At 37.3% G+C, this 22199-nt stretch overlaps 3 protein-coding genes across 19 annotated transcripts in view; 1 reads left to right on the top strand and 2 right to left on the bottom strand.

The window, feature by feature from the left end:
• Positions 1 to 3367, top strand: part of LOC18028633 (calcium-dependent protein kinase 15) — a 5690-nt gene extending 2323 nt beyond the window's left edge. The window contains 6 exon segments of the mRNA XM_024149539.1: positions 6 to 196; positions 287 to 454; positions 550 to 618; positions 2821 to 2876; positions 2960 to 3059; positions 3155 to 3367. Coding sequence (XP_024005307.1) covers positions 6 to 196; positions 287 to 454; positions 550 to 618; positions 2821 to 2876; positions 2960 to 3059; positions 3155 to 3253 — 683 coding nt within the window. The 3' untranslated portion in view covers positions 3254 to 3367.
• Positions 1 to 22199, bottom strand: part of LOC18028632 (disease resistance protein TAO1) — a 28242-nt gene that overhangs the window by 3570 nt on the left and 2473 nt on the right. For 2 of the 17 annotated variants that reach the window (XM_024148787.1, XM_024148786.1), the window contains exons 1-4: positions 10254 to 11306; positions 8841 to 9969; positions 8452 to 8736; positions 4968 to 5249 (exon numbers count right to left, since the gene is read on the bottom strand). In XM_024148787.1, coding sequence (XP_024004555.1) covers positions 4968 to 5249; positions 8452 to 8736; positions 8841 to 9969; positions 10254 to 11173 — 2616 coding nt within the window. In that variant the 5' untranslated portion in view covers positions 11174 to 11306. Of the gene's footprint in view, positions 1 to 3496; positions 4735 to 4967; positions 5250 to 5353; positions 8214 to 8451; positions 8737 to 8840; positions 9970 to 10253; positions 11348 to 17709; positions 17944 to 21693; positions 22040 to 22199 lie in introns of those variants that run through there. The other 15 variants (XM_024148781.1, XM_024148782.1, XM_024148795.1 and 12 more) reach the window with 15 other exon arrangements.
• LOC18028631 (disease resistance protein TAO1) lies at positions 11877 to 16660 on the bottom strand. Its single transcript, XM_024148798.1, is given in 5 exon segments — positions 11877 to 12626; positions 12629 to 13823; positions 14005 to 14292; positions 14391 to 15501; positions 15961 to 16660. Coding segments are annotated over 5 exon segments (3885 nt in total). The 5' UTR covers positions 16587 to 16660; the 3' UTR covers positions 11877 to 11961.

Below are 22199 nucleotides of genomic sequence, written 5' to 3'. Positions count from 1 at the left end.
ACAAGCTCTTGGTAAAGTGCATTTAGTCTCTTCAAGATTAGTCTACTACCAAAGAACATACTTTTCAATGTTCTTTTTCATAGATCATCCTTGGATCAGAGGCGGAGAAGCTCCGGACAAGCCTATTGATAGTGCTGTGTTATCTCGGATGAAGCAATTCCGAGCAATGAACAAACTTAAGAAGCTAGCTCTTAAGGTAAAACCATAAACTTCTCTTCTGCAAGTAAACACTTCTTCTGTTTTTTCTAGCTAATCATTGGTTGTGTTTTCTGATTTTGTTTTGCAGGTTATTGCAGAGAGTCTCTCTGAAGAGGAAATTAAAGGTCTCAAAACCATGTTTGCGAATATGGACACGGATCAAAGCGGGACAATCACTTACGAAGAACTGAAAACCGGGCTGGCTAAACTCGGTTCTAAACTCTCTGAAGCTGAGGTTAAGCAACTCATGGAAGCTGTTAGTATTGCCATCCTCTTTCTATTCATTCCATATTCTTATCTTCAAAGATAGAACATGAGAAGAGAAGCCTTTTGATGTATAAAATGTTTCAGGCTGATGTAGATGGTAATGGAACAATAGACTACATCGAGTTTATGTCAGCGACGATGCATAGATACATAGTGGATCTGTTGGAATAAGCTTGAAAGAAACTTGAAGTGCAAGTTTCCTAATCCTAATCAAAGTGTGTTTCTAGAAGGTTAGGATTAGAAAAAAAAATTTAGGAGTTATCTAAAAGGAAATTTAGGAGTTATCTAAAAGGAAATTTGTTTATCTATTGGAATTAGGAGTTATCTAATCCATTCTCTATATAAGGTGTTGCAGAATTGTTGCAAACACTTATGAGTTGAGAGAGAGAGATTAAGAGAGGCTTTAGTTTTTGAGTAATTTTTCTAAAGCTAATAAAAGAAGTTGCTTTTATTAATTCTTGATCTAAGTCTCAATTCTATAATTGGTATCAGAGCTTGAGGTTGACGATCTAAGAAGAGAGAGTTGAACACGAAGATCATTAAAATTCAAACCATGGGGATATCCACAAAGTCTGGGAGGTAATTGGTATCAGAGCTTCAGGTTGTTGCTCAAGATATGGGAGATATCGTTCCTAGTACTCGTACAAAAGCATTGAATACTTCCTCAATCCATTGTCCTATGTTAAACTCAACCAACTATACCGTATGGGCCATGCGGATGAGGATTTTGCTCAGAGTACACAAGGTCTGGGAGACTGTTGAAACAGAGGCGGCCGATGGTGAGAAGAACGATGTTGCTATGGCCCTGATCTTTCAATCAGTACCCGAGACACTCATTCTACAGGTAGGAAAGTTAGACACGGCGAAAAAGGTATAGGATGCAATCAAATCAAGACATGTAGGAGCAAAAAGGGTGCGAGAGGCAAGGTTGCAGACTCTTATGGCCGAGTTTGACAAACTCAAGATGAAGGACACAGAGACGATAGATGATTTTAGTGGAAAATTGTCCGAAATCTGCTCAAGGTCGGCTGCTTTAGGAACGACTATTGAGGAATCGAAGATTGTCAAGAAGTTTCTCAAAAGTCTTCCGAGAAAGAAATATATACACATGGTAGCTTTACTTGAGCAGGTGTTAGACTTGAACACCACAAGCTTCGAAGACATAGTCGGAAGACTAAAAGCCTACGAAGAACGTATTCGAGAAGAAGAAGAAGAAGAAACGCAAGATGATCAAAGCAAGCTCATGTACGCAAACATGGAACCTCAGGAAAATCGTGACTACAGTGGAGAGAATAGAGGCAGAGGTCGAGGAGGACGCTTCTATAGCAGAGGACGAGGTCGCGGACGATTCAATGGAGCCAGAGATTTGTCAGAGATAACATGCTATCGATGCGACAAAACAGGGCATTACGCTTCTAATTGCCCTGACAGACTTCTCAAACTTCAAGAGACTCAGGAAGACGACGACGTTGATGACACATATGAAGCTGAACGACTCATGATGCACGAGGTGGTGTATCTGAATGAAAAAAGGGTGAAGCCAAACAAATTTGAAAAAAGCCGTGAAGGAGACAATGTTTGGTATTTGGATAATGGTGCTAGTAACCATATGACTGGAAACCGAAATCACTTTTCAAAGATTGACGAGACGGTCACAGGAAAAGTAAAATTCGGCGATGACTCTCAGATAGACATAAAGGGGAAAGGATCGATCCTCTTTGTCAGTAAAGATGGAGGGAAAAAAGTGCTTGCTAATGTCTATTTCATACCAGATTTAAAGAGTAATATTATCAGTTTGGGACAAGCAACAGAGGCTGGATGTGATGTTCGGATGAGAGGAGATTATCTAACATTACATGATCAAGATGGAAGACTCCTTATGAAGGCAAACAGATCAAAGAATCGTTTATATAAAGTAATCATGGAGGAGTCGCATGGAGCTGCATTGAAACAGGTTTTGAGGTATTTGCTTGGAACTCTCAATTTTGGTGTTGAAGATTTCTCTAAGGAAGATTTCAAGCTTAAGGGGGAGATTGTTGGAATAAGCTTGAAAGAAACTTGAAGTGCAAGTTTCCTAATCCTAATCAAAGTGTGTTTCTAGAAGGTTAGGATTAGAAAAAGAAATTTAGGAGTTATCTAAAAGGAAATTTAGGAGTTATCTAAAAGGAAATTTTTTTATCTATTGGAATTAGGAGTTATCTAATCCATTCTCTATATAAGGAGTTGCAGAATTGTTGCAAACACTTATGAGTTGAGAGAGAGAGATTAAGAGAGCTTTAGTTTTTGAGTAATTTTTCTAAAGCTAATAAAAGAAGTTGCTTTTATTAATTCTTGATCTAAGTCTCAATTCTATAGGATCGAGATGAGCACTTATTCAAAGCCTTCCAATACTTTGACAAAGACAATAGCGGGTAAGTTTGGCCCTTTGAGAAACAAGCAAAATATAGACTTGGAGATATATATTAAGACACCAATGTGGATTTGACATGCACAGGTTTATCACAATGGATGAGTTGGAATCAGCTATGAAAGAGTATGATATGGGAGACGAAGCTAGCATCAAAGAGATCATAGCGGAAGTGGACACAGATAATGTAAGTTATTTTCTCCCTGTACATAGCATCAAAGATGTTATGAGCAGTAAGTCTTAAGCTAACATTGACATTGATGGGTTTCTCTTTTTATGCAGGATGGAAGAATAAACTATGAAGAATTCTGCGCGATGATGAGAAGTGGTAACACAAAGCCACAAATAGAGAAAGTTAATCCCAGTTCTTTGATTGATTAATCAAAAAAGGGGAACATATATTTTTTAGAATCATGTAGAAGAGTTGCAGACTTAAACCTAGGAAAACTTGTACGAAAAGTAAGTGATCTGTTAATTTGAATAAGAGTTGCAGATTTATGATATAGCAACTGTATGGTTGATATGTAAGGCAGAAAAAGAATGCATAGCTGTGTTTTTTTTGCTTTAGCAACTGTTAATATATATCAACGTTTTTCAGTTCATCTGTTAATTTGAATAAGAAACATCAATCCAACAATATCACACTATAATAATAAAAATACACATCAACTTGAAAGTAAAGTTTCTCTTAGTTATTAGTGAAAAATTGAAAATATATTGGATATCCTCCTTTATAAAGTTCGTATCCCGCATCCTCCAATCTCACATCTTGGATGGCTTAAGGATTTGAATTCGAAGAGTAATTCACAGGAACTCACCTCTGCTTCAAGTTCCATTAGCAATAGATGCTCAACAAGCGATCGGTTGACGCGATTCAACATCTTAACCCAGACACCATTGATGCGACAATTAAACATCAAATTGTACGTATCTTTCGATTGCTCCCCAATCAAGATGCAAGCCTTAAATCTCAAGGATATAGGAAAATGTGTATCAGTTTCATTCAAATTCACTGAGACGGAACTCCCAGTGTTTCGGTAAGTGAAGTACGTAGGCACTTTTTCTCCGGGTAAGACTGCATAGCCAAAGTTACTTCTAAGCGATGTCTTGGTGATAAGGTCTCTTGCTTCTTGATTCAGTTTGAAGCAGTTGCTAAACAAGAGACGATCAAACTCTGTCTTGTAAAAAGAGCAATCTAGTTTCTCTAGTGACTCACAATTTTCTGCAAACAGGTCTTCTAAGGAGCTTGGAAGCTCTGGGAGCGAAACCAGATTTGTGCATCCGACGATTTCAAGTCTCCGTAGACGAGACATTTCCTTGACACATGGAGCAATTTCTTGTATTCTTGTATTGCTCACCCGAAGCTCCGTGATGCAGCCAAAAACATGCGGAAATTCCGCCAGGTTTTCACTGTACGGGATTTTCAAGTCCTCAAGACAAAACCATGACCTGAATGACGAAGGAATTTCTTCTATTGCTGTTCCACAGATCCATAGATACATAATTTTTGTGGAAATCTCAGGAAAGGTTTTCAACGATGAGCAACCAGTGAGAAAAAGTGTATCGAGAGATTCCATGTCGATGTTGATCGGAAGAGCCTCTAGACTTGAGCAGCCTATAAGCTTCAACTCCTGAAGATTAATAAGATTTCCAATAGAAGATGGGAGTTCCACTAGATTTGAACAAAAACAGAGATCCAACTCCGTGAGATAAATAAGATTCCCAATAGAAGATGGGAGCTTCACCAAACCCGAGCAACTTTGAAGTTTCAGTTCGAGGAGATTAGTGGCAGTTGAAAGATCAGGAAGTTCCTTCAGGTTTTCAGAATGACTCAAATCCATCCACTTGAGATTTCTAATCGTCTGTACAGAGAAACAAATACGTACGTTGATACACTTAGTAGTGAACTCATCACAAAAAAAAAAAAAACTCATTAACACATTATAATGCCATTGAGATTTAATTCCAGCAACAAAAAAAGGGTGTGGTGAGATCAGTTTTCTATTTTCAGCTAGAGCAGTGTACAAAAAGAAAAACTATGTATTCGAATAAAACCGAAGTATATACAAAGTTTTAGAGAAAGAAAATGACTTACTTTAATTCCATCCCACAATTTCTCAAGCTCGCTGTGAGGCATGTTTAGCTCGACGAGGAAATCCGTATTAAGATTAGAAGGCAGGCATGTCATCAAAGAATGTCCACAATGCAGTAATTTAACTTTTCGAGGTAGATAGTTTGGGCTTGAGTTTACGGCAAAGTGATAGTTTGTTCTTAAGAATTGGAGACTAGACATTCTTTCAAAGGCTCTCTCACTTATTATTAACTCATCCTCGATCTCATCATAATCGAATAGTAAGCCTACAACTCTTTCGCTACCCTGAAAAAGAATCCAATGACACATACGTAAATAAATATGGTTAGTTATTAAATTTCGTATGGTCTAAGGAGCAACACACAGTGAAGGATAATGTGAAAACTTACTAGTGTATCATTATTTAGTTCTTGGCATATATCTTGGGCATTAAACAAAAACTGACGCTGCCCAGGATCATAAATGGATTGTCGACGAACAATTTCTCTACCAAACCGTACTAGCAAATCATGCATACGGACACTGTTGGAGAACCAGTTGCCGTCGTAATTGTTGGTGATAGAGATGAGAGATCTCTATTTCTCTGGGTAAGATTTCATAGCCATCTTTAATACTAATCGATGTCTTGATGATAAGGTCTCTTGCTTCTTGATTCAATTTGAAGCAGTTGCTAAACAAGAGACGATCAAACTCTATCTTGTGAAAAGAGCAATCTAGTGTCTCTAGTGACTCGCAATTTTCTGCAAGCAGGACTCTTAAGGAGCCTGGAAGCTCTGGGAGCGAAACAAGATTTGTGCATCCCTTGATTACAAGTGTACGTAGACGAGACATTTCCTTGACACATGGAGCAATTTCTTGTATTCTTGTATTGCTCACCTGAAGCTCCGTGATGCAGCCAAAAGCATGCGGAAATTCCGCCAGGTTTTCACAGTATGGCATTTGCAAGTCCTCAAGACAAGACCATGACCTGAATGACGAAGGAATTTCTTCTATTGCAGTTCCACAAATCCAAAGAGTCTTAATTTTTGTGGAAATCTCAGGAAAGGTTTTCAACGATGAGCAACCAGTGAGAAAAAGTGTATCGAGAGATTCCATGTCGATGTTGATCGGAAGAGCCTCTAGACTTGAGCAGCCTATAAGCTTCAAGGTCTGGAGATTAATAAGATTCTCAATAGAAGATGGGAGCTTCACTAGACTTGAACAACTACTGAGATCCAACTCCGTGAGATTAATAAGATCCCCAATAGAATATGGGAGCTCCACTAGACTTGAACAACCACTGAGATCCAATATCAGAAGTTTAGTAGCATTCCCAATAGAAGATGGGAGCTCCACCAGATTTGAGCAACTTCTAAGATCTAGGTGTTTGAGATTAATAAGATTCCCAATAGAAGATGGGAGCTCCACTAGATTTGAGCACCAATTAAGATCCAACTTCGTTAGATTAATAAGATTCCCAATAGAAGATGGGAGCTCCACTAGACTTGAACAACCACTGAGATCCAATTTCAGAAGTTTAGTAGCATTCCCAATAGAAGATGGGAGCTCCACCAGATTTGAGCAACTTCTAAGATCTAGGTGTTTGAGATTAATAAGATTCCCAATAGAAGATGGGAGCTCCTCTAGATTTGAACAATCAATGAGATCCAATTTCAGAAGTTTAGTAGCATTCCCAATAGAAGATGGGAGCTCCTCTAGACTTGAACAATCACTGATATCCAACTCCGTGAGATTAATAAGATTCCCAATAGAAGATGGGAGCTTCACTAGACTTGAACAACTACTGAGATCCAACTTCGTGAGATTAATAAGATCCCCAATAGAATATGGGAACTCCACTAGACTTGAACAACTGAGATTCAATTTCAGAAGTTTAGTAGCATTCCAAATAGAAGATAGGAGCACCTCTAGACTTGAGCACCAACTAAGATCCAACTCCGTGAGATTAATAAGATTCCCAATAGAAGATGGGAGCTCCACTAGACTTGAACAACCACTGATATCCAATTTCCGAAGTTTAGTAGCATTCCCAATAGAAGATGGGAGCTCCGCTAGACTTGAGCACCTACTAACATTCAACTCTGCGAGATTAATAAGATTCCCAATAGAAGATGGGAGCTCCACTAGACTTGAACAACCACTGAGATCCAATTTCAGAAGTTTAGTAGCATTCCCAATAGAAGATGGGAGCTCCACCAGATTTGAGCAACTTCTAAGATCTAGGTGTTTGAGATTAATAAGATTCCCAATAGAAGATGGGAGTTCCACTAGATTTGAGCAACTTTTAAGATCTAGTTGTTCGAGATTATTAAGATTCCCAATAGAAGATGGGAGCTCCACCAGATTTGAGCAACTTCTAAGATCTAGTTGTTCGAGATTAATAAGATTCCCAATAGAAGATGGGAGTTCCACTAGATTTGAACAACCACTGATATCCAAGCCCGTGAGATTAATAAGATTCCCAATAGAAGATGGGAGTTCCACTAGATTTGAACAACCACTGAGATCTAATTTCAGAAGTTTAGTAGCATTCCCAATAGAAGATGGGAGCTCCACTAGATTTGAACAACCACTGAGATCCAATTTCAGAAGTTTAGTAGCATTCCCAATAGAAGATGGGAGCTCCACCAGATTTGAGCAACTTCTAAGATCTAGTTGTTCGAGATTAATAAGATTCCCAATAAAAGATGGGAGCTCCTCTAGATTTGAACAATCAATGAGATACAACTCCGTGAGATTAATAAGATTCCCAATAGAAGATGGGAGCTCCTCTAGATTTGAACAATCAATGAGATACAACTCCGTGAGATTAATAAGATTCCCAATAGAAGATGGGAGCTCCACTAGATTTGAACAACCACTGAGATCCAATTTCAGAAGTTTAGTAGCATTCCCAATAGAAGATGGGAGCTCCACCAGATTTGAGCAACTTCTAAGATCTAGGTGTTTGAGATTAATAAGATTCCCAATAGAAGATAGGAGTTCCACTAGATTTGAACAACCACTGAGATACAACTCCGTGAGATTAATAAGATTCCCAATAGAAGATGGGAGTTCCACTAGATTTGAACAACCACTGAGATCTAATTTCAGAAGTTTAGTAGCATTCCCAATAGAAGATGGGAGCTTCACCAAACCCGAGCAATTTTGAAGTTTCAGTACGCGGAGATTAGTGGCAGTTGAAAGATCAGGAAGTTCTTTCAGATTAGAGGAACGACTCAAATCCATCCACTTGAGATTTTTAATCGTCTGTACAGAGAAACAAATACGTACGTTGATACACTTAGTAGTTAACTCATCACAAAAAAAAAAACTCATAAACACATTATAATGCCATTGAGATTTAATTCCAGCAACAAAAAAAAAGGGGTGTGGTGAGATCACTTTTCTATTTTCAGCTAGAACATAGTGTACAAAAAGAAAAACTATGTATTCGAATAAAACCGAAGTAAAATACACAAAGTTTTAGAGAAAGAAAATGACTTACTTTAATTCCATCCCACAATTTCTCAAGCTTGCTGTGAGGCATGTTTAGCTCGACGAGCGAATCCGTATTAAAATTAGAAGGCAGGCATGTCATCAAAGAATGTCCACAATGCAGTAATTTAACTTTTCGAGGTAGATAGTTTGGGCTTGAGTGTTTATATCTGTCTCCCCTTGTTGTCCTTAAGAATTGGAGACCAGACATTCTTTCAAAGCTTCCCTCACTTATTATTAACTCATCCTCGATCTCATCATAATCGAGTTGTAAGCCTACAACTCTTTCGCTACCCTGAAAAAGAATCCAATGACACATACGTAAATATATATGGTTAGTTATTAAATTTCGTATTGTCTAAGGAGCAACATGCAGTGAAGGATAATGTGAAAACTTACTAGTGTATCATTCTTCAGTACTTTACATATATCTTGCACATTAACCAAAAACTGACGCTGCCCAGGATCATAAAGGGATTGTCGACGAACAATTTCTCTACCAAACCGTGCTAGCAAATCATGCATACAGACATCTTCGGGGGTCAAGCCGTTGTAGCTGGTGGTGATAGATATGAGAGATCTCTCAGCTAAGACCTTAAGACCTTGACTCACACTGGGGAAATGATTTGCTAGATGTGTTTCTACTTTCTCCATCGGTACATTGTTGAAAAAGCAAGCTATATAAAGGAATAATTCTTTATCCTCAGCAAGTAAGGCATTGTAACTGAATTCCAAGACACTTTCAATGTCTCCATCAAGGCTAGTCCTTAACCTTGGTAGTTCCTTCCACCACTCCTCCTCGGGCCTTCCTTTCAAATAAGATCCCATAACCTTTAGTCCCAAAGGGAGACTACCAGCAAGTCTTGTAACTTCCCAAGCAAGCTTCTCGAAACCATCATATGGAGCCTTTTGACCAAAAGCATACATGCAGAAGATTTCTAGAGCCTCATTGTAACGTGGGAAACCCACCTTGTAAACATGGTTAATCCCGTGTGCATTCAAAAGTCCTTTATCTTGTGTTGTGATGATAATCCGACTTCCAGGACCAAACCACCCAGTTGCTTTCGCCACGGCATATAGTTGGTCCAAATGGTCCACGTCATCAAGAACCACAAGCACTCTCTTGTCTTTTAACCTGTCTTGCACAACTCCTAAATGATGAATCTTGATATCCTTCTGGTTGAATATTGAAGACAAGAACTCTTCCTGTAATTGCAGTTGCGTACTGTACTCACTGCAACCAAGTCTTGGATAGCGTCTTTTGATATCAGCCATGAAGACACTAAATTGGAACTGGCTAGAATGTTCCCAAAATAGAACTCTGGCGATGGTGCTTTTACCTATTCCAGATGGACCCCAAATCCCTATCATCCTTACTTCATTGGAGCCAAGGAGTAATAATGGTTTCATATTTTCCATATGAGCTCTCATCCCAACGAAACCGTCGAAATCACTTGATGGCGCATTATTAATCAGCTTGTTTGAAACGTCCTTGGCAATTGTTTCGATCATGTTCGCTTCATCATCCCTAACAAGAAGAAAGATGAATACATTCATTCAATGAAACGAATGATCAAAATTAGATTTATACGAATAAACCTATATATATATATATAAACAAAAAATCCACATTCTAGCATTTATTTCCCAATAATATCACCAGAACTCTAACATTGTAAGGGTTTATGAAATTTTAGAAAGAAAAGTAACTCTTTGACTTTTAAGAACTCTTCATAAAATTTAATAATCTTGTAAATTATATTTTGATGTGTTTGAAAAGACTAAAAGCAAGCAGATCTCAAGAGAACAAACCAGTTGATTGAATGGTAACCAGCGATTTTGGCCACCTTCTCCAAAGCTTGTCTCCATCTCCGAATATCCTCCTTACTTTTATCGGCACAGGTTTTTTTAAAAACCTCCCCAAAATATCCGGTCAGCTTCTTTACATCAGATGGATCTACTTTATAGAAAATGGCCAGCACAGTTTGACCCAACTCTTCCTCGCACTTCATAATCTCCACCAATTCGTCAAGACACCAACTTGAAGAAGCATAGTTCTTGGAGATCAAGATTATTGCAATCTTAGATCCTCTAATCGCCCGTATGAGTTCAGGACCGATGGATTTTCCTCTCTTGATTCCATTATCATTGAATGGTGTGATTCCCTTTCTTTCAAACTCCTTTTGAATATGACTGAGAAAGCTTCTGCGGACATCTTCCCCACGGAAGCTCGGAAAAACGTCGTGTGTCCAGTTGTGAGACGAGGAAGATGAACGAGGAGATGGAAGAGATGGAGGAGATGAAGAAGATGAAGGTAATAAAGGAGACATAGAAGATGGAGGTGATGAAAGATATGAAGAAGATGGAAGTGATGAAGGAGACAAAGAAGATGGAGGTGATGAAAGAGATAAAGAAGATGGAAGTGATGAAAGAGATAAAGATGTAGGAGATGGAGGAGATGAAGGTAATGAAGGAGACAAAGAATATGGAGGTGATGAAAGAAATAAAGAAGATGGAAGTAATGGAAGAGATAAAGATGTAGGAGATGGAGGAGATGAAGGTAATGAAGGAGACAAAGAAGATGGAGCTGATGAAAGAGATAAAGATGGAGGTGATGGCACTCGGATCTTCTTTCTCACTGGATTTGAAAGCTCCTCTGATTTCCTTTTCTTTCTCTTTTCTACCATCCGTCTCTGTTTTTTAAATTCTCTCAAAAACGATTGAAATCTCATTTTGTTTTTTTTTTTTGTTGCTGAATAAAGTATTAGTATATTACAACAACAAAATGGAGGTGATGAAGTAGATAAAGAAGACAATCTTCGATTCTTGGTTTTCTTGATGGAATATGAATGTTCTATATATCATGAACAAGCATATTGTAGTAGCAAAGAATGGTGAGGATAAGAAGTAGAATCAGTTTGTGTGGAGGAGAGAGGACCAATAAGCTTCCTAGAAAGATACAATTGAATATGGTGATTATATTTTCTAAAAAAAAATATAGTGATAATAAAACGTTGACTCTGTAGTCTTCATTGACTGAAAGAGATTTGTGGAAAACCCCGTTTTGAGTTTTCTGGTCTAAGAAGGAAAGGGCAAGGAAGAGCAGAAGCAATTTCAAGGAAGACGTCCATGTCTCTTCGTCAAGAATTGATGAGTTCACACTTCACACTACACAGAAAAGACATCAATCTTCTCTGGAAACTTCATCCTCGGCTTCAACTCTGTTGCCAAGAAATTAGGAGTGACAAAATATCTCTGCTATCCCTTCGATATGATTAGTCGAAAAAGGAAGAACATACCATTAATTAATTAACAACTGTTTGGTCGATAATTTAAGGCAGACAAGGAATGCATTGCATTAAAAACATTGTGAATTCATCAGTTAAATTCAAATAAATCCAATATCACACAATGACAATCATACATAAAATGCACATCAACTTGAAAGTAATGTTTTTTTTTTTTTTGAAGTAAACAATAATGAAAATGGAAATTATACTGTACATCCTCCTTATAACACCTAGGGACCTGAAGTTTGTATCCCGCATTCTCCAATCTCCAATTTCTTCTCGCTAAATTCGAATTCAAAGACTAATTCACTGGAACTCACCTGTGCTTCATATTCGAATATGAACAGATGCTCCTTTCCACATGGCGATAGTTCGGTGAGAATGGGAATCCTAGAATTGACACCATTGATGCGACAATATAGATACCTCAAACTCCAATTGCCACCCTTATTAACCAGCAAGACGCAAGCCTTAAATCTCAAGGATATAGGAAAATGTGTATCAGTTTCATTCAAATTCACTGAGATTGAACTCCCATTGTTTCGGTAAGTGAAGTACGTAGGCACTTTTTCTCCGGGTAAGACTGCATGGCCATAGTGACCAATCGATGTCTTGATGATAAGGTCTATTGCATCTTGATTCAATTTGAAGCAGTTGATAAACCTGAGACGGTCAAACTCTGTCTTGTGAAAAGAGCAATCTAGTGTCTCTAGTGACTCACAATTTTCTGCAAGCAGGACTCTTAAGGAGCCTGGAAGCTCTGGGAGCGAAACAAGATTTGTGCATCTCTCAAGCACAAGTGTATGTAGACGATACATTCCCTTAACCCATGGAGCAAGTTTTTGTATTCTTGTATTGCTCACGTGCAGCTTCATGATGCGGTCAAAAGCATGCGGAATTCCCCAAGGTTTTCACAGTATTGCATTTGCAAGTGCTCAAGATAATACAATGACCTGAATGACGAAGGAACTTCTTCTACAGCAGTTCCACAAATCCAGAGAGACTTAATATTTGTGGAAATCTCAGGGAAACTTTTCAACGATGAGCAGTCAGTGAGATCAAGTTTATGGAGAGATTCCATGTTGATGTTGATCGGAAGAGCCTCTAGCTTTGAGCAACCTTTCAAAGGCAAGTACAACAAATTTCGAAGATTTTCAATCGATGATGGGAGCTCCACCAGGCTTGAGCAACCATTGAGATCTAGTTTTTGAAGATTAACAGCATTTCCAATAGAAGATGGGAGTTCCGCTAGACTTGAGCAACCAGAAAGATCCAACTCTGTGAGATTAATAAGATTCCCAATAGAAAATGGGAGCTCAACTAGACTTGAACAACCTTTAAGATTTAACTCCTGAAGATTAGTGACATTCCCAATAGAAAATGGGAGCTTCACTATACTTGAGCAGCCACTAAGATTTAACTCGTTGAGATTAACAGCATTTCCCATTGAAGATGAGAGCTTCACTAAACTCGAGCAACCACTGATGTTTAATTTCTCAAGATTAACAACATTCACAATAAAAGATGGGAGCTTCACTACACTTGAGCAATCACGAAGATTCAACTCCTTGAGGTTACTATTAAAAACATTCCAAATAGAAGATGGGAGCTCAACTAGACTTGAGCAATCAGAAAGATCCAACTTCTGTAGATTAATAAGATTTCTAATAGAAGATGGGAGCTCCACCAAACTTAAACAACCACTGAGATCCAATCTCTGAAGACTAGTGACATTCCCAATAGAAAATGGGAGATTCACTATACTTGAGCAACCACAAAGATTCAACTTCTTGAGATTAATAACATATCCAATAGAAGATGAGACTTCCACTAGACTTGAGCATCTACTGAGATTTAATTTCTGAAGATTAACAGCATTCCCAATAGAAGATGGGAGCTTCACCAGACTTGAGCATTTACTGAGATCTAGTTTTTGAAGATTAACAGCATTCCCAATAGAAGATGGAAGCTTCACCAGACTTGAGCAATATTTAAGTTTCAATTCTTGGAGACTACTGGCAGTTGAGAGATCAGGAAGCTCCTTCAGATTTTCGGAATAACTCAAATCCATCCACTTGAGATTTTTAATCGTCTGTACAGAGAAACAATAACATTGATAGACACTTAGTAGTGAATTCATCAAAGAAAAATTATCCTAGAACACAATACAGTACCATTGAGATTTTTGTTTCACCTTAAGCATGATGTCCAAAAAGAAGAACTATAGATTCGAATAAAACTGAAATACATACTAGAGAACAAAATTTACTTACTTTAATTCCTTTCCATAATTTCTCAAGCCTGCTACGAGGCATGTTTAGTTCCACGAGGAAATTCGGATTGAACCTAGAAGGGAGACATGTCATTGGAAAATATTCACAATGCAGCAATGTAACTTTTGGAGGTAGATAGTTTGGTCTTGGCTGTAAGGCATAGTTAGAATCACCACGTGTTCTTAAGAATTGGAGACTAGACATTCTTTCAAAGGCTCTCTCACTTATTTTTAACTCATCCTTGATCTCATGATACTTGAGATCTATGCCTATAACTCTTTTACTACCCTGAAAAAGAATCCAAATACATATGGTTAGTTATCAAATTTTGTAAGGTCTATGGAGCACCATGCTAGTGAAGGGGAGAGAGTGTGAAAAGTACTTACCAGTGTATCATTGTTCAGTACTTGGCATATATCTTGGGCATTAACCAAAAACTGACGCTCCCCAGGGTCATGAATGGCTTGTCTACCAACAATTTCTTTACCCAAACGTGCTAGCAAATCATGCATCTCTATCGATCCCCAGCCGCTGATTGATATGAGAGATTTCTCAGCTAAGACCTGGAGACCTTGACTCACATTAGAGAAATTCTTTGCTAGATGTACTTGGACTTTCTCAATCCTTTCATTGTTGAAAAAACAAGCTATATAAAGAAATAAAGCTTTATCTTCAGCACGTAAGGCATTGTAACTGAACTCCAAGACGCTTTCAATTTCTCCGTCAAGGCTGGTCCTTAACCTTGGTAGTTCCTGTCTCCACTCCTGCTCGGACCTTCCTTTCAAATAAGATCCCATAACCCTTAGTCCCAAAGGGAGTCGACCACCAAGTCCTGTAACCTCCCTAGCAAGGATCTTGAAACCCTCATATGGAGAATTCTGACCAAAAGCCGCCATGCAGAAGATTTCAAGAGCCTCATCTTCATGTGGGAAACCCACCTCGTAAATATGGTTAATCCCGTGTGCATTCAAAAGCCTTTTATCTTGCGTTGTGATGATAATCCGACTTCCAGGCCCAAACCACCGAGTTTCTTTCGCCATGGCATCTAGTTGCACCAAATGGTCCACGTCATCAAGAACGACAAGTACTCTCTTGTCTTTTAACCTATCTTGCGCAACTCCTAAATGATGGATCTTGATTCCCTCCTGGTTGATTATTTGGGACAAGAACTCGTTCTGCAATTGCAGTTTCGTACTGTACTCATCGTAAGCAAGTCTTGGATAACGTCTTTTGATATTCTCCATGAAGACAATAAGTTGGAAATGATGAGAGTATTTGCTATACAAAACTCTGGCGATGGTGCTCTTACCAATTCCAGAAGGACCCAAAATCCCTATCATCCTCACTTCATTGGAGCCTAAGAGTAAGAACGGTTCCATCTTTTCCATATGAGCTCCCATCCCAATGAAACCGTCGAAATCACTTGATGGCGCATTATTAATCAGCTCGTTTGAAACGTCGATGGCAATTTTCTCGATCATGGCCGCTTCATCATCCCTAACAAGAGGACAGATGGAGTAGGTTCGTTCAATATTCATCAAAAATTCACGTACACTTTTGTTCTACTTGACTTTAAAACTTATATGTATTAATGCTAAAGGGAACAATCCTCGACAGAACAGAGAAATGCTACGAGCAGGATTAGATTTAATATTCTTATCTATTTCATTCAGATTTGAAGGCTTAAAAAAGTGGTCTTGTGATTGTAATTTTCGTTTTCTTTTTACAAATTCAAATTATATGTGGTTTTTGGCTGGATATTATATATATCTATATATATATATATATATATATATATTTGGGCAATTCTAACAAAATCCACCTTTTAGCATTCATTTTCCAATAATATCACCAATAGTCTAAAATTCTTAGGTTTATAAAATTTTAGAAAGAAACGTAACTCCTGGATATTCTTTGATGTGTTTGAAAAAATTGAAAGCAAAGCAGAGAACAAACCAATTGTTTGAATGGTAACCAGCGATTGTGGCCACCTTTTCCAAAGCTTGTCTCCATCTTCCAATATCCTCCTTCCTTTTACCCGCACAAGTTTTTCTGAAAACCTTGCCAAAATCTCCTAAAAGCTTCTTTACATCAGATGGATCTACTTTATAGAAAACGGCCATCACAGTTTGACCCAACTCTTCCCTGCACTTCATAATCTCCACCAATTCGTCAAGACACCATTTTGAAGAAGCATAGTTCTTGGAGAGCAAAACGATCGCGATCTTAGATTCTCTAATGGCCCGTATGAGTTCAGGACCGATGGATTCTCCTCTCTTGATCCCATTATCATTGAACGGTGTAATTCCCTTTCTTCCAAACTCCTTCTTAATATGACTGAGAAATTCTTCGCGGACATCTTCCCCGCGGAAGCTCGGAAAAACATCGTGTATCCAGTTGTGAGACGAAGAAGATGAAGGAACTGATGAAGGAGACGATAAAGATGGAGGAACTGATGAAGTAGATAAAGAAGAAGAAGAAGAATCGATTTCTTTGTTTTCTTGATGGGATCTGATTTTTCTAAAAATCATGAAGAAGCCTATTGCAGCAGCAAGAATGGTAATTAAAATAGAAGAATCCATTGGTGCGGTGGAGAGAGGATCAAGGACCTTGCTAGAAAGATATTTGAAGAAAGATGAAACAAAGAGAATGGAACAAGAGCTTGTTACAATAAAAGAAAAGAAAAAAATAATGGAACAAAGAGCTTGGTTTCTTTGTTTTCTTTGAATATTGTGACACAAATCGTTGACTCTATTGCCTGAGAGAGATTAGTGGAAAACTTCATCAGACTATTAAATTCAACGAAGCTTCATCCTCAGCTTCAACTTCTTTGCCAAGAAATTAGAAACTAAACAAATGACAAAATACTAAATTTTATAAATTTCGGAATTTCATTCAGATCAATGGATGCATATTTGAATTTACATATATAGATAAATTTATATTAATATCTATACATTTTAAAAATATAAATAAATATCAGACTATTAAATTTGAAAAAAAAAAGGACTTTACATGAATATTTTCACTGTGATCTTAATTTTTTTTTCATAATCTTTTAAGTTGAATTTTTTAAAAAATAAGCGGATCGGTTATTATCCTATAAAAAACATTGAATAACTGACTAGTTCTAACTTCTAGGGTAGATACGAATCGAAAATATTTCGATCCGCAAAACAAAAAAATAATCATGGATACATATATATTCTCCGGATCAACCCGTCAAAAATGAATACCAAGTCTCATGGGCCACGTCATATATCGAAACTGCCCAAATTCAGTTACTGCCCATAAAATGATCCACTAAACAACTTCAACTCTTCAAGTGAATCGATGTGAATCTCAATGCTTGGCCTTTGGTCTATTATATCATCAGTGGTAGTCCCCAAGTGAATAAGTGAACAGCTTCATACAAGCTCAACAATCAACATAGACTTGACATCACCGTTAAGACATTCCTTCAATACATCTGCTTCTCGATTTGTCGAAATCTCCAAGACGATGAGCCACTTCATTTTCATCTTTTGCTTTATAAACTTGATGTAGATTAAACTTAGTAACACTTCTGGCTATTGATTTTGCAATTTTATGTGCTAATGACCATTTTTTAGTGAACGTAAAATGATATATGTATAAGTTTCTGTGAATTTACAAATATAATTTCCCAAAGAAGGAAATGTATTTCTGAAAAACATAATTAAAGAGTGCAAGGTTTTAGAAGTAGGAATAAAAACCCACGCGAATTAATATTATAAAAAGAAAAAATTGATGGGTTCTATTACTCGGAGAGAGCAGCTGCAGGTGTTATTAGATCGATTCTGAATGTTGTACAGATTTGTCATTTCATGGGTGTGATGCATCGTGATCTCAAGCCTGAGAACTTCTTGCTCGCTAGTAAAGATGAGAATGCTATGCTCAAGGCTACTGATTTTGGATTGTCTGTGTTCATCGAAGAAGGTGAGAATACTATACAACAGAGCCGTGCCTCAGGTATAAAAAATTAGGCAATGGCCTAAGGCCACATCAAAGTTAACAAAATTATAAGGCCACATTTATTTCAAAAATAGGCTTACATATATAGTTTAATACATGTATTTAATTTATTTGTTTTAAAAAGTTCATAATCTTAAACATTTTTATTGTTATTAGAGAAATTAAACAGTTTGATTATTATATTAATAAAAAGAATTGATTAAAAAAATTGAATATGTGAATTTGATAAATGCTTTTGTAGGAAAAATGAAAATAATTATAATTTAGAATTTCTATATTATCTATTATTTATTATCATTATTTTTGTATGTTTTAATTCATTGTTATAGTTTTTTATAAAGTATTATTTTTATAATACGACCACATGTTTAAATTTTGTCTAAGGCCTCTATAAACCTAAGCACGGCTCTGCTATACAACTTGTTCTGCTTTTGATTATATGCAAGTGTTTTAGATTTATCAAAGATTCTAAACCGATGTTTAGATACGATAATAATAGATTTTGACAGGAGTAATCTATTCTTACGTTACTCTGCTTATAGTTTAGTATATAGTGGTAAGCTTCAAAACAGAGGTTTTACAAGTTTTGTGTGAACTTGGGAATGTGCGTAACTGTTTAGAACTTGTGTGTTGTAATCCTTATTTGTCTGTCAAGTTATGCCATTTTGGTTAGTTGAATCTGGTGTTCATAAGCTTGATCTGTTGTTTTAACAAATGGAAAACAAAATTGCAGGGAAAGTTTACAGGGATATAGTTGGAAGTGCTTACTATATTGCTCCTGAAGTATTAAGACGAAGTTATGGAAAGGAAATCGATATTTGGAGTGCAGGGATTATTCTATACATCTTGCTTTGTGGTGTGCCTCCTTTTTGGGCAGGTAATGAAAGCTGACAAATTGTTTGTTTCGGTTTAACCATTCAGTTATGTATTTATATATTGTTTTATGCTGTTGTTGTTACATTGTAGAAACTGAAAAAGGGATATTTGATGAGATTATTAAGGGAGAAATTGATTTTGAGAGCCAACCATGGCCTTCTATATCTGAGAGTGCTAAGGACCTTGTGAGGAAGATGCTTACTAAGGACCCTAAGAAACGAATCTCAGCCGCACAAGCTCTTGGTAAAGTGCATTTAGTCTCTTCAAGATTAGTCTACTAACCAAAGAACATACTTTTCAATGTTCTTTTTCATAGATCATCCTTGGATCAGAGGCGGAGAAGCTCCGGACAAGCCTATTGATAGTGCTGTGTTATCTCGGATGAAGCAATTCCGAGCAATGAACAAACTTAAGAAGCTAGCTCTTAAGGTAAAGCTACAAACTTCTATTCTTCAAGTAAACATTCTCTTCCATTTTTCCTAGCTAATCATTGGTCGTGTTTCTGCTTTTTGTTTTTGTTTTGCAGGTTATTGCAGAGAGTCTCTCTGAAGAGGAAATTAAAGGTCTCAAAACCATGTTTGCGAATATGGATACCGATCAAAGCGGGACAATCACTAACGAAGAACTGAAAACCGGGCTGGCTAAACTCGGTTCTAAACTCTCTGAAGCTGAGGTTAAGCAACTCATGGAAGCTGTTAGTATTGCCATCCTCTTTCTATTCATTCCATATTCTTATCTTCAAAGATAGAACATGAGAAGAGAAGCCTTTTGATGTATAAAATGTTTCAGGCTGATGTAGATGGTAATGGAACAATAGACTACATCGAGTTTATGTCAGCGACGATGCATAGATACAGAGTGGATCGAGATGAGCACTTATTCAAAGCCTTCCAATACTTTGACAAAGACAATAGCAGGTAAGTTTGGCCCTTTGAGGAACAAGCAAAATATAGACTTGGAGATATATATTAAGACACCAATGTGGATTTGACATGCACAGGTTTATCACAATGGATGAGTTGGAATCAGCTATGAAAGAGTATGATATGGGAGACGAAGCTAGCATCAAAGAGATCATAGCGGAAGTGGACACAGATAATGTAAGTTATTTTCTCCTTGTATATAGCATCAAAGATGTTATGAGCAGTAAGTCTTAAGCTAACATTGACATTGATGGGTTTCTCTTTTTATGCAGGATGGAAGAATAAACTATGAAGAATTCTGAGTGATGATGAGAAGTGGTAACACAAAGCCACAAACAGAGAAAGTTAATCCCAGTTCTTTGATGATTAATCGAAAAAGGGGAAGATATATTTTTATAGAATCATGTAGAAGAGTTGCAGACCTAAACCGAGGAAAACTTTTACGAAAAGTAAATGATCTTGAATGGAATCTTCATTCCCAAATCCAACTAAAAGTTATCTCAACTGACTTAGAATTTACACAAGCTTCAGAATTTCTTTTTGTTTGTTGATGATCATTCAAACGAGTTTGAAACAAAGATTTATGATATAGCAACTGTAGGGTTGATATTTAAGGCAGACAAGGAATGCATAGCTCTGTTTTTTTGCTTTAGCAACGTTTTTCAGTTTATCTGTTAATTTTAATAAGAGACATCAATCCAAGAATATCACACTATAATAATAAAAATAAACATCAACTTGAAAGTAAAGTTTTTCTTAGTTATGAATGAAAAATTGAAATTATATTGGATATCCTCCTTTTATATCAAAATTCGTATCCCGCATCCTCCAATCTCACATGTCGGAAAGCGTACGGATTTGAATTCAAAGAGTAATTCACTGGAACTCACCTCTGCTTCAAATTTGAATATCAATAGATGCAGCGAATGGTCGATGGAACCCACTATCTTAACCTTAACCTTGACACCATTGATACAACAATTTAAATTCCAATACATAGCATACGATTGCTCCCCAGTCAAGACGCAAGCCTTAAATCTCAAGGATAAAGGAAAATGTGTATCACTTCCAATCAAATTCACTGAGATGGAACTCCCATTAGTTCGGTGAGTGAAATATGGAGGCACTTTTTCTCCGGGTAACATTGCATACTTAGTACTAATCGATGTCTTGATGATAAGGTCTCTTGCTTCTTGATTCAGTTTGAAGCAGTTGCAAAACAAGAGATAATCAAACACTCTCTTGTAAAAAGAGCAATCTAGTTTCTCTAGTGACTCACAATTTTCTGCAAGCAGGAATCTTAAGGAGCCTGGAAGCTCTGGGAGCGAAACCAGATTTGTGCATCCCTTGATTACAAGTCTCTGTAGACGAGACATTTCCTTGACACATGGAGCAATTTCTTGTATTCTTGTATTGCTCACCTCAAGCTCCGTGATGCAGCCAAAAACATGCGGAAATTCCGCCAGGTTTTCACAGTACGGCATTCGCAAGTCCTCAAGACGAGACCATGACCTGAATGACGAAGGAATTTCTTCTATTGCAGTTTCAATAATAGAGAGAGACTTAATTTTTGTGGAAATCACAGGAAAGGTTTTCAACGATTTGCAGCCAGTGAGATAAAGTGTATCGAGAGATTCCATGTCGATGATGATTGGAAGAGCCTCTAGACTTGAGCAGCCTTTCAAAAGTTTCACCAGACTTGAGCACCAACTAAGTGTCAACTCTGTGAGATTAATAAGATTCCCAATAGAAGATGGGAGCTCCACTAGACTTGAGCACCGACTAAGTGTCAACTCTGTGAGATTAATAAGATTCCCAATAGAAGATGGGAGCTCCACTAGACTTGAACAACCACTGAGATCCAATTTCAGAAGTTTAGTAGCATTCCCAATAGAAGATGGGAGCTCCACTAGACTCCAACAAAACCTGAGATCCAACTCCGTGAGATTAATAAGATTCCCAATAGAAGATGGGAGCTCCACTAGACTCCAACAACCACTGAGATACAATTTCAGAAGTTTAGTAGCATTCCCAATAGAAGATGGGAGCTCCACTAGACTCCAACAATCACTGAGATCCAATTTCAGAAGTTTAGTAGCATTCCCAATAGAAGATGGGAGCTTCACCAAACTTGAGCAATATCGAAGTTTCAGTTCACAGAGATTAGTGGCAGTTGAAAGATCAGGAAGTTCCTTCAGATTTTTAGAATCACTCAAATCCATCCACTTGAGATTTCTAATCGTCTGTACAGAGAAACAAATACGTACGTTGATACACTTAGTAGTGAACTCATCACAAAAAAAAAAAAAAACTCATAAACACATTATAATGCCATTGAGATTTAATTCCAGCAACAAGAATTATGTATTCGAATAAAACCGAAGTATATACAAAGTTTTAGAG

This window comes from Eutrema salsugineum, unplaced genomic scaffold, assembly GCF_000478725.1.
Source record: "Eutrema salsugineum unplaced genomic scaffold, Eutsalg1_0 scaffold_1, whole genome shotgun sequence".
NCBI lineage: Eukaryota > Viridiplantae > Streptophyta > Magnoliopsida > Brassicales > Brassicaceae > Eutrema > Eutrema salsugineum.
This window is presented reverse-complemented; position numbering and strand designations above follow the sequence as displayed.